The sequence below is a fragment of the Fopius arisanus genome, unplaced genomic scaffold, assembly GCF_000806365.1.
Source record: "Fopius arisanus strain USDA-PBARC FA_bdor unplaced genomic scaffold, ASM80636v1 scaffold00091, whole genome shotgun sequence".
Lineage (NCBI taxonomy): Eukaryota > Metazoa > Arthropoda > Insecta > Hymenoptera > Braconidae > Fopius > Fopius arisanus.
Window position 1 is genome coordinate 82,762 of NW_011887830.1, and position 12,446 is coordinate 95,207.

At 34.0% G+C, this 12,446-nt stretch overlaps 1 protein-coding gene and 1 long non-coding RNA gene across 4 annotated transcripts in view; one reads left to right on the plus strand and one right to left on the minus strand.

Moving 5' to 3' along the window:
• Nucleotides 1-780: 780 nt before the first annotated feature.
• The window catches only part of LOC105270574 (peroxidase), a 13,959-nt gene continuing 2,293 nt past the window's right edge, over nt 781-12,446 (minus strand). Inside the window, exons 1-10 of one of the 3 annotated variants that reach the window (XM_011311605.1) lie at nt 10,825-10,904; nt 8,231-8,365; nt 7,222-7,519; nt 6,239-6,456; nt 4,764-4,940; nt 4,052-4,435; nt 3,365-3,710; nt 2,764-2,920; nt 2,069-2,242; nt 781-1,586 (exon numbers count right to left, since the gene is read on the minus strand). In XM_011311605.1, coding sequence (XP_011309907.1) covers nt 1,194-1,586; nt 2,069-2,242; nt 2,764-2,920; nt 3,365-3,710; nt 4,052-4,435; nt 4,764-4,940; nt 6,239-6,456; nt 7,222-7,519; nt 8,231-8,354 — 2,271 coding nt within the window. In that variant the 5' untranslated portion in view covers nt 8,355-8,365; nt 10,825-10,904 and the 3' untranslated portion in view covers nt 781-1,193. Of the gene's footprint in view, nt 1,587-2,068; nt 2,243-2,763; nt 2,921-3,364; nt 3,711-4,051; nt 4,436-4,763; nt 4,941-6,238; nt 6,457-7,221; nt 7,520-8,230; nt 8,366-10,083; nt 10,392-10,824; nt 10,905-12,446 lie in introns of those variants that run through there. The other 2 variants (XM_011311602.1, XM_011311604.1) reach the window with 2 other exon arrangements.
• Nucleotides 10,414-12,281, plus strand: LOC105270573 (uncharacterized). Its single transcript, XR_892567.1, has 3 exons — nt 10,414-10,501; nt 10,853-11,081; nt 11,161-12,281. It is a non-coding gene; the product is annotated as an uncharacterized lncRNA (long non-coding RNA).

A 12,446-nucleotide genomic window follows, 5' to 3' on the forward strand; every position in this document is an offset into this window, starting at 1 on the left:
CAAGTTACACAGTTCTGTAGAGGGAGTGGTTTTTTTGTTCTCCTTTGACGATTCATCTTGTAATTCTCGTTTTGTCCCAGTTGATTTAATTAAATCTCTTCTAACGTCTTCAGTATTTTATTCGTGATTGATGATTTTGGACGAGCCGCAGTCGAGAGATAATTTTTTCGTCGCGATGTGCCGAAAAGTAACTTTTCAGGCACGGAAAGCGAAGCGGAGTGGCTTTCCCGCACTTGTTACGAAATATATTTCATATGGAAATGTTTTAGATGGAAAACTCATCGCGGGGGAAATATCACGAATAGATGCAGTGGAGTGTAATTTAAATAAATGAAATCAGCGCGGGTAAAAAAACCCTTCATTTTAAATATTTATCCCATCCTCCCCACACGGAGAGAAATATTACGCACTCGTTCGCTAAACTGTCAGGAAAAGTCCGGAAAGTTCAGTGAAAAAGTGCGTAACTGTTCCGTAATTCTGAATCTCGATTTTTTTTTCGAATTTAATATCAAATCTCATTGGTGACCTGTAATGATAAATGATAAATATGTGAACAGAATTTAATTTTCGTGAACAATCCGAGTTAAATCAAATTAAAAATACATTTTTACTCAGATAAAATTAGAATTAAACAAGTGGACAATAAATTTTTGCTAATTAACAATCCGAAATTGAACTGAAATATTTAATATTATATTTAATAAAAATTTATAATCTATTCCGCTATGAACGATCGAATAACTTTCCAAAATTCAAAGGCAAGGAAATAAAAGCAATACCTTTTTCTTTAAAAAATCTGTATTTCAGTACGGCTATCACTATAAAGATAATGAAATTCTTAAATACTAAGTATTGTACCAAAAGTCATCATATACAGTCTATAGGATAAATATTTGAGGAAACTGGAATGACGTAATGGCTGGAATCAGTAAAGGATCAATCTCAACATTTTTGTCTGTAGAAGAACAGTGAAAGAATTTGGATTTGTACCACCTCTCACGAATTCGCCTCAACTCGTACAGAAGCTGCTAACAATATTTAATAATAAATGGCAGTCACTGGGCTGTCCTTCAATAATACACCCAATGATCGTTTGACGTAGAGATATCGCCCCTTAAATCACTACCCAGGCCTCGATTCTGATACCAGGGCTGCATCTTCATCCTCCAGATTCATTGATAATCCAAAATTGTTCAACGATACGCCTTGTCCTTCTCGGCAAAGGCCAACAGATCGACACTGGGAATTGCTTCGAAATCGGTACATGAAGCCAATTCGTTTCCCTCATTGATGCGTAAAAATGCATTTGGCTGCATTCGGGATATACGATTGCTATTGTCGCAGATAATTCTGGCCAGCGTCACACGACGTATTTGAGTGAGTTGTTCATTTACGAATGGACGAGGCTGCGCTGCGGAATCGTAGAAATAACGATCAGTCCAACGAGTTCTGGCGAGTTGTTCGGATAACAAACATTTAAACGTTGGGCCCAAAATACTGTTTTCAACAGGCATCTCCGCCATACCACCGACGATCAGGTCGACGTCGTTCGGATGATTATAAAGTTCCGCCAATTTTCTCACAGTCTGTAATTCAAAGAATAATCAAAATTCTTTTTCATTCGATTTGAGTTATTTGAAGGTGTGAGTAGAAAATTTTAAAATTGGTATATTTGTCGATAGGTTCATTGAAAAAAAATAAATAAATAAAGGAGTCATATTCTTATTCATTTGTATGCAAGGACCCTGATGACAAATACAGAGTTCAGTAGAAAATTCAAACTATCTCTGACTAATCTATATTTTATGTAACACCGTGCAGAAACTCCAGAATGATCTGAATAAAATTTTTCTCTGAATAAAAAAGTTTCAGGTGAAACTTCAGGTAAACTGAAGAATATTTCTAAAATCGTAAATTTCTAATAGGAAATAAATTCGGAAATAAATTCGTGAGGAATAAATTTCTCACGGATATTCTACCGGAAGCAATAGGATTTTTTAAAATAGAATGCTCTCGTACGTGAAACCAGATGTTAAAAAAAACAATGAATAATAAAATACGAAAATACCTCTCGTGGAATATGATCTAGCATATCGTCGAACGTTTTTGCTGAGAGAAGTCCACAGTACTTTCGATAATGATTATAACCTGGAATGCCGTGATCACGGCCACGTTGAATATCTAAACTGATAATATCCAAGCCTAATTCATTATTACTCGTTCTGTAAAGACCTTGAGTCATCTGAAATTATAAGAACAAAATTGGAGTTATATTCATATAAATTTAAGAAAGTTTTGGAATAATTCTTTTCCTCTCGTGTTGAGATAATATATTGTCTACTTATTCGGAAGCTCATTAAATAAGCTTCAAAAAGGGTACGCCAATTATTTCAATTTTTGTTCAATTTTTATATTTTTATATTTTCAGGTGAATAAATAATAATATTAATGTACCATTTTTGAGGGCTTGATCGAGATTTTTTCAATGCCATCGATTGAGTCGAGAGTTTTATGTGTTACATTTTGAAAAATAATCATTTTGTTTAAATAAAATCCATAACAACTTCAATTATCCTCGCGAATACTCATGTATTTGATTTTTATGTACGAACTCATCGAATATGTCTTCAAAAATAACAGAGGGGAAATAAGAATTATAGAAAAAAGTCGGATACTGATTTTTTTAATCAACAAAAATTATTAGTGTAAATTGCACGCAAAGTATTTAGCTAAAAATATAAATAGCTTTTATATAAAACTTACAACAGGGGCGAAATTAATATCCATTTTTCCGGAAGTCTGGCTAGTCAGTCCACGAAGAAGACCATCAAACACTCCATCGCTCTCAATAATTTTTGGTTTGTAAAAGTACTCGGACAGCTTCAGAGATCCATTATTGCGCCTCTCATCATCAGTCATACTGTGTAACGCGAGTGTTATTGACATAAATATTTTGATATGAAGAATGTAAATTATGAGGGGGTGATCCCCCGAAAAAAATGTGTACAGTAGATTTCAGAACTTCAAGGGATTCCAGGAGATTCAAGGAAATTCCAGGGAATCCATAAAATTTTAAAGGCATTCATACTGTTTATGTTTTCCTGAATTATTCGTTTGATGCGTGTGTGAATTCTTCAATTTTTGTTGATAGGTACTGCAATCCCATGAAATTCATGAACTTTATGGAATTTAAAAATATTTCAAAATATTTCAAAAGATTTCACGAGATTTCACGGTACTTCACGAGGTTTGATAGCATTTCAATAACCTTGAATATCCCCTGTACACCAGATATCAAAAATTATTTTAGTTATTTTAGTTACTTAATTACACCCTTGGTAAATTGTAAAAATCAGGAATTTACCTCAACTGTCCTCGTTTCAAAGAATTCAAGAATCTCAGAACAGCAGTTGAGGCTTCATTGCTGACAGCTGGATCTTCGTAAGAATTATAATTCACTCTGTCTTGATCATTACTCGAGACGAATCCGAGAGTGCGAGCATATTTGCTCCCTAGAATGGTAGGTAACCACTCTTTGTAAGTAATATGCTGAATCTCGGCGATGACGATTCGTCTGCTTTCCTGGTACAACTTCTCGTCTGACCATGTTGGATTTATTTTCGAGAGCTCCTCCGCTATTCTGTTGTGTTCACGAAGCCAAATTGTATGCATCACGGCTAGGTGGGGTTCAAAATTTACCCGATCATCACCTGAACAGAAGAAATTCAATTATTTTTTTTTTATTGACAGTTACTGTCAATTTATGCTAATGATTATAAATTATTGATAGTTATTATCAATTCTTACGTCTTATCATACGCAAAAATATTCACATGGAGTATTTCAGGGCCGAAGATAATTTAATCGTTTTTATCTTTGGAAAAAAAAATGTTATAATAATTTCTCATGAAAATTCTTTAAACAATAAAATGCATCATAACAAGTCGAAATGGATTATCTCAAAATAATCCCCGAAAGTTTCAAATTTAAATTGCTTTTTTACAAAAAGCAGTTAAAGTTTTCTAGAGATTAATAATTGATAAAAAATTACCCGCTCTATAACAATTATCAGGATCTTCACAAACATCAGCAGAATTCTGAGCTCTTGGTAAATAAGAAAACCCATTCAGATTCTCGACTCGTAATTTTCCACCCTGGAATGTTCTCAATTCCTCTGCTCTGTCATTATCGGATCCATAGACAGTGGAACCATCCAAGAAATGTGTTACTTGATTCATCTGCTCCATGGGACCGAAACTGCAATCGGTCTTCAATACTGGCATTGATCGCACATAGTTCATGCAACGTATTGCATGTTGTCCATAGACAGGATCTTCCTCAGGTACTGAGATATGTGCACAGTGTGGATGGAGATAACGAGGAGCAGGAGAACGTCCGTCTGAGGAGCAACAGGAGATTGGCTCCTTCATCGTCACTGAATCAAAAAACATCTTTCAATTAATTAAACTGCTTTAAATTATTTTCTGCATTCTGCCTTCATCTTCTGCATCTATAGGCCGTAATCTTTGGCTTGAATTTTATCTTGTTAGTCTAAAATATTCCTAAATTTGAGTTTGAAATTCAGTTTGAAAAGTTTAGAACAATTTTTTTCAAATACATGAATAACAATTCCGTACAAAGAAAATTTTTATGAATTTAGATAATATTATTTTGGATAAAATCTGTCAATTGATATCCAAGGGCTCTGAACTGATTTTTCAATCATTATTATAATGATTATAAATTAATAACTAATTCCTTACCCATTTTACGTACAACAGTATGAGCCATATCATTAGCAATGAATTGACTCCACTGCATGACAGCAAGTGTTTTAAAGACATCTGACTGATCGTTACTCCTTGAAAGACGTGTGCTGACTAATCTAGCTCCCGGCAAAACGTGTGGCCTCTGCGATGCACCCCTTGGTTGTTGAATTCCTATTACATGTCGTGAATTTTATATAAAAAATTCATAAAGATCACAAGGATAATTTATTTACAGTCCTAGGAAACGAAAAGGAAAAGCAGAGCAAAACGGAGATTTTCACATCCGCAATAATCTTGAAGACTGGCAAAAGTAGCTCCACTTCTGACATCAGATTTTCTACCAAACTCTTGCATCCAATGGTTTTTATCGCATGTGAAAATTCGATTCTGCCTTGCTTCCTCCATTAATCAAAAAAATCTAAAATGAATAAACCGATGAAAGACCGACGCTTGCATTCTCCAAATAATTAGTCTTCAGTGCAAAACAAAAACGTCCAGTATCTGCTATGAAATATCCCTCGTGAAATAATGAAATCCTAATAAAATCCCAGATGGTCATGAACATGAAAAATGCCGAGTTCCCAGTCCTTAAAGTACTCCTAATTCTAAATAATTAATATATATCCGAATTATTTTTACATACACTATTCGGTGGATAGCACCTCCAGATCGACACTCGCTACTCGAAATTCTGTGTTCACTGACACAACATATTGATGTATCTTAAGTTTTTATGTGCATTAAAATAGCACCATTGCTGTAATACAAATCAAACAATACAGCTTTGTTAAATTAAAGAGATTGTACAGATAATTAGCGCTGCTCTGCTCCACTCCATCATTGCTACATGATTTAACGGCTAAAATTATTAATCAGAGATGATTCATGGTGGTGTCCTTAGATGTCAATGAATGTTCCTAGTTTTCAAAAAACTTCTCAAACAATTTATTAATGTTTGATCAACCCCTCACGTACGAGACTCGAGAACTGATGAATGAAGATGATAATAATGCGAAATTCAAGCTAATGAAGTTGTTCTTTTGAATTTTATCAGTGAAAACGTATTCATTTGATAAGATTATTATTTTGTGGGCTCACCCTTTTCATGCGTGAGGGGTCAATATGTAGTGGCACGAGGAGACAAGTGCAATGGAAATTGATTGATTATTTTGCAATTATCTTCAAAGGATCGAGTTTAAAGGGAATTTATTGAGAGACCTTTTCGATAATCTTTTGAATTTCTGCGTGAATTTATGGCATGCATTTTCGTTTATTAATATCTGCATTATAATTAACGATAATAATAATCATTTTTCTGCAAAGTCTGAACATTTCTTTAATATGAAGACCGAGTAGAAGATTTCTTCGTGATTAATCTCGACCGATCTATTTCCAAGATAAACATTGTCTCCCGTTTTTCCACTCCACAAGAGAGTTTATAACTATTAATGAGTTAATTAGCGATTTACCATCTGCATATGAGGGAAATAGGATTCTTGAATAGGCAGTCAGGGCACTCCCCCAGCGTGGATTATCAGGGTTATTGCAAGATCCATCAATAGTACGATAAGGATAATTCGATCTGCAAGACACTCGTTGTTTTGCAGCGCAAGCGTCTCCAACAGTTGTACCATTTAGCTTGGATTTAGACACGAAGTGAGCACATGCTTCATCGCTGACACCAAATCTGCAAACATAATTTCATGACGAAACATTGATTTTTTAATGACTTGTTTATCTGCGAGTGCTCAGTTCAATAAAAAACAGGGAAAGATTTTCCGCTGGGAAATCGAATAAGAACTGCTTTTCATGTTTACTGCTGATTTTCTTTTAGAAACTGATCAGACTGACACGAGGACATAAATCGTTATGTTTTCTTACGTCAATTCCATTGTAAGTTTCTCAGAAGAATAAAAAAACCGTAATTTCGACTATATATGACTCCAAGCTGACTCGGAATGTCAATTCACTGCCAGTATGGATTCTAATGAAATTATCTTTATTTTATCTCCACCTTTCTGGCAGCTCTCATTTTTTTAAGAAAAAATATTAAGGCTCAGGTGGATTATCTAGAAAAGATAATTTACTCCGAAATGCGAATTCCTAATTACTTTGGCAATTAATCGTTTTTTTGAATAATTGTCGTCAACAACTAGGCCGCTAGCTAACAATTATCGGAAAAAACGATTAATTGACGGAGTAATTAGAAGTCCCAATTTTGAAGTAAATTATCTTTTCCAGACAGTCCATCCGGGCCTTAATGCAAAATTGAATGTGTTCCATCAATTCCAAGGGGCTGACTACAAATTGGACTTGCAGTTGTCCTAGTTTACCACTTGGCTACTGATTTCACTCTTAAGAGAATTCAAGGAGAACCTTTTATTCGCGGTCTAATGAAGATATTTATGGACGTTGAGGAGGATATTTAAAATTAAATAATGGTTGATTTTACCTTTGACAATATTGCTGGACAAGATACATGGAAGCTTTTGTTACAACTTCAGCCTGTAATTGCAGGTTGACAGCTTCTTCATTTGGAGATGCATACAAATACTGAGAGTGGGTGGGTGTATCATCAGTCAATCCGATCTGAGAATCGATAAGATTTTTTTCTAATCTAGCCAATTGATCGCACTGTCTAATTCCGTAATTGACGGAGTGATTTATAGCTCTTTCATTTATTGGCGGGAGGTTCAAAGTCTCAGCTTCCTGGGGGTCGCGGAGAAGAGCGCCGTGGGTTTTTGCATCGTCTGAATGAACCATAAAATAAAAATTTGGAAAGTTAGTAAAATTGAACAAAATAAAAATCAAATATAATAAAAATAAAAATAAAATGTAAAAAAAAATTATGGGTTTTTTAAATTAAATATTTTTCATCTCTGATTTTTATTTTTTTACTATTTTTTCGATCTATTCCTTGAAAATGCGAGGGTAGGAATTAATTTCTTCATTATTTATAATATATCAATTTATAAAAGTTTCGAGAGAGATTTAAAAATATAAATTTTTGTTTTTTTGCTGATCGCGTCTCTCTATTTTCTGCGATTGATATTGAATGATAATGAGAAAAATAAAAAATAAGAAATAAAAAAGAATTTAAAAAAAAACAAATAAAAAAAAGAAATAAGAGAGAATAAAAAAATAAGAAAATGGAGAATACCCTATAACGAAACTAGTATTTATAATTCAATAAATAAACTTTTCTTTATTTTATGACACGTTTGCGAACTAGGAATCAACATTAAATATTAGAATCATAAGATGATCGACATGAAGTTCGTTGAGAGGAATTTATATTTCCATCTCTCCACATTCTTATAATTTCCTCTCAATGAAATAATTTTAAAGCAAGAAAGCAAAACACATTTTTGAAATTACAGAAGATATATCCCCAAAATCTCCTGCAATGTTTCAATCAACTCCCTCTCCCTCTTAATCAACTTATGATTATCATTACGTACCAAATCCGTGCTGCTGAAAGTACAGAGAAATCCTTTCATCATGTATAGCCTGTGGATGCCCTAGGATTCCCAAAGCTTGCAGAAGAATCCATAAGACTGCCACGATGGCAATTGCCGCCGCCATTAGTGCACCAGCTGAAGAAAATTAAATATTATTACTAAAGGATTTTGTAAAAATCATAAATAAATCTTAGCGTGATAGCGACGCAGTGATAATTCACTCAGACAAAAATTACAAAAATATTCTTGGATCATCTGCTTCTGCCGAGCGACTGGTTCACCAAAGTGAATTACATTCTTAGACTTCAACCAAAAGGACACGTTTGCTATTATTAAGTAAATTTATGTTTTTCTAATAGTCAAGACTTCAACTCGTGCTGACATTCGCGGAAATTTTTTTAAAAAACCGTGACATGCGCTGATATTTTTCCTTAATATTTATTGAACTCAAAATGAAAATACATAATTTAATCGTTAAAAATCAATGTAATTTGTTCTCTCCATGAAATTTATTCCGTTAAGTTTCTTCTGCAGAAAGTGTTCGTTATAAATTTATATAAATTGTTACATTTTTAATTTTTAGTTTATACGTTGGAATATTTGATATTTTATTTTTCTTTTTGAAATGAACCAAGGCTAAGCATTATATCAATTTATTTTTGTTTTGTTTAATGTTTAAATGCGCTCATTGTACCTCACTTTATTAGTTAGGTTTATTTATCAATCGATATGTTAACAATCAGCACGACCTTCACGTGAATTGCCGTGTGGTGGCGAGTCATAATTAGATACGAATTTGAAAAACCAATAGATAGATGTGTTTTTGTGGGAGTTTTGAAAACAAAATTTGTTTGAATAGAGACGTCACCTGGCAAACACGACGTGACTGGCTGGTTACGATTGAAAAATTGCATTTTCAAACTTTCTGGATTATAAAAAAGTAAGACGCATTAGAAAGTACTCTTCTTCCCACGTGTCGTACAAAATTTTTCGACACACCGTGTGTAAAGTGGCACTTTGCGCACGCTCCAAGGTGCGCAAAATACCACTTCCCGCACTGTATGACGAAATAGCATATTTTTTAGTGCTATAAACCTCCCACACCCCCAAAAACGCTTACCCGCAATGGGATGGAAATATACTGCGCAAAGTGACATTTTGCGCACGCTTTATACACATCATGATGAAATTTATATATTTCGATAAGATTGTGGGAAAGTGTTCTTAGCTAGTGAGAGGTTTATACCACGACTCCAAAGACACTTTCCCGAAATCGTATCGAAATGTACTATTACGGCACTCGTGAAAAAAAAACTTTTTGACGAATGGTTTGTAATAACTCATTAAAAAGTATTTTTTTTCCATGTATCTTACAAAATTTTTGAATACCCTGTTTGAAAGTGACATTTTACGCACGCTCCGCATACACATTAAGACGACATTAGTAAATTCCGATACGAATACGGAAAAGTGTTTGTCTGGCGTGCGGTAACCTCGGCCAACAATTCCATGTGATCTGAGACATTTCTTGTTTTACCAGCCTAGGTATGTAATATCCTAATTTAGATTCATGAGAGATTTATAACACAAGCCCAAAAACCCTTTCCCACACTTACGCACCCGTGAAAAAAATGCTCTTTTCATCACGATGCGCCGAAAAGTAGTTTTTCATGCACGCCCCGCAAAAAATGGCATTCCCACACAAGGCGGAGAAAAACATTGTTCACAACCCGTGCAGAAAGTAATTTTTTCCATGTGAAATTATTAATCGCTTTTCCACACTTGTTACGAAATATACTATTTCGACACTCGTCTCATGAACGACCGTATAAATAGGTGTCAGAGGGCCTCACCTAAATTGCTCTTCTTCACAGGTTGAAAATTCGTAAATACCGCCTTGAGGCATTGAATGGCCATTTTACCCGCTACCTCCGTCCGTTAGGTGTCAAGTACCGCCACAGACTCGGGCAATGGTGAATCGTCGACGTTACGTTTTCCCTCACAATATTTATTAAAAATTCATGAAAAATAGGATCCAATAACGCCAATATCGTCTCAAACAACGAATTGCTTATCAATATTATCAATATATCAATTTTCCAATGAAAATTAAATATATCTAAATAATTGTAAAGAGCTCTATTGTTATTCTGAGCGTTCGCTCCCACAAAACAACTGACAACTGAAAATCACACGGAGAAAACAGTCGAGTAACACAGAGTGCGCATGCGCAGTTGAAAAATTCTTAAACTGTCACCAATCATGCACCAGGTACAGTACAATTCAAAAGTTTGCCAGCGCATTATTATCCCATTACATGCATTTCAATCTGAGAAAGTGATTGAAACTATTAAAAATGACTGAACAGCTGTTACTTTGAGTCTTCGAATATGCACACACACCGAGGAAAGTTCTCGATTTTTTACACCACCCCCGGCATCCAAAAATAATCTCAAAATAATCTAAAAATAATATATTACTTTGAATTGATAATCCGGTATCTAACGACCTGTCAAAACTGTAATCAATGCGCATCGATCAATTGAATAATTTGTTTATTCCACTCATTCATTCATTAATTCATTTCGACTCACCCCAGCTCTTTGAACTTTTTTGTTTCAGAAGTGGTGAATGATAAATCGAGGGTGATTGGTTATATCGTAAGTTTTCCTGATTGAGAAAAAAGAGATGATTGCATCCTGGGGACGATTGTCTTTAGGAAAACATGGGACTGATCTTTGAATCAATTTATTCTCCTGGTAACACCTGCAGCAGTAAAATCACCCCTTTGGGGTTTTTTTCTGTTTAATTTATATGCAATTGGGATGAATTTGAGCTATTAGTGAGGGAAGTATGATATTAAATAATTTTTACTCGGTGATAACGATTTATGGAATTCGCATGCATCAGGAGATTCCATTTGCTTTCAGTGAACTTGCCTGACGAGCATGTGATTGCTGCGTGATATTTGGATACAGGTGGAGAGGGGAGCAAGGACGGGGCAATATTCATGCGAATCGCTGAGAAAAATATACACCAAGAATAATGGATATTTGCGTTGGTGTTATCCAAGGAATACGTAATTCAGTCGCACCTCGTATTCTCATATTTAATCACGATGATTGATTAGAAGAGATATGAAATAATAGTACACTCTAAATTCCTTTTTTAATTCTGTTTTCAATTTCTTTTTCCTTCAAAAAGTCCATGACTTTGAATGAAATTTGAATTCAAATCCCTCACAAATTTTCTCACCGTAAAATTCTTGAAAATTGGGGAAAATCGAAAAAACGAAACGAAAATAATCAATAGAACAAAACGAATAGGATTTCTGGAATGTTGCAAATATGAAGAAAGAGACTGTGAGGAGTTCGTGAAAATCTTTTTTTAAATTCTTTATTTATTAAATAAGATATTAGCATCTTATCATCATCCCTCATAAAAAATTCATGCAATTAATTATATGGGAAATGTCTGAAAATAGACATTTGGACTCGTCATGATTCATATTTCATATTCCATCGAGATAATTCGAAAAATTCTGAGGCTTGCACTGACTCATTCCGTACTATCCTGAAACTATTAGAATACAATTTTCCCTCGTCATATTTTCTCTATCCTTGTTCCTTGTTTCAATTGAAATTGATTTATTTTTTTTGGTAGGGGATGCAGATTCAGGAAATGTCTATTCGTTTTTATCTTCCTTTTTATTTCTAATCCTCTCTGTATTTTTCATTTATTAAATCATCAACCTATTACTGAAAACCGATAATAATACCTAGAACTAATTATAGGAGAAGAACAAATTGAATTGCAGTCGCAATTACAGTTTTATCAAAAGTCCATTTAGAATATTATTTTGTAAAAATTCAATTAATCAAACATTTTTCTGTTTCATTTTAGATTAAACAAATCTATTGCCATCATTAGTGAATTCTTGGGTAACTGTTCGATAAAATTTTAAATCAATGTAACCCAAATCCTAGGTTTGAAAATTTTGTATTTTATTTATTATAGGCCAATTAAACCTCTGAAGTTAAAAAAAGCTTAAGGCCCGGGTGGACTACCTATAGAACGTCATCTTTTGTTTAAATTTTATCTTTCTAGCCTAAAATACATAAAAATTTGGGATAAGTTTTGAGGTCACGAAAATCACTGGATTTGGCATGAAAAAATAATGAAAAAAAAGAGGAAAAAATTTTGAAGGGCGCTAAAG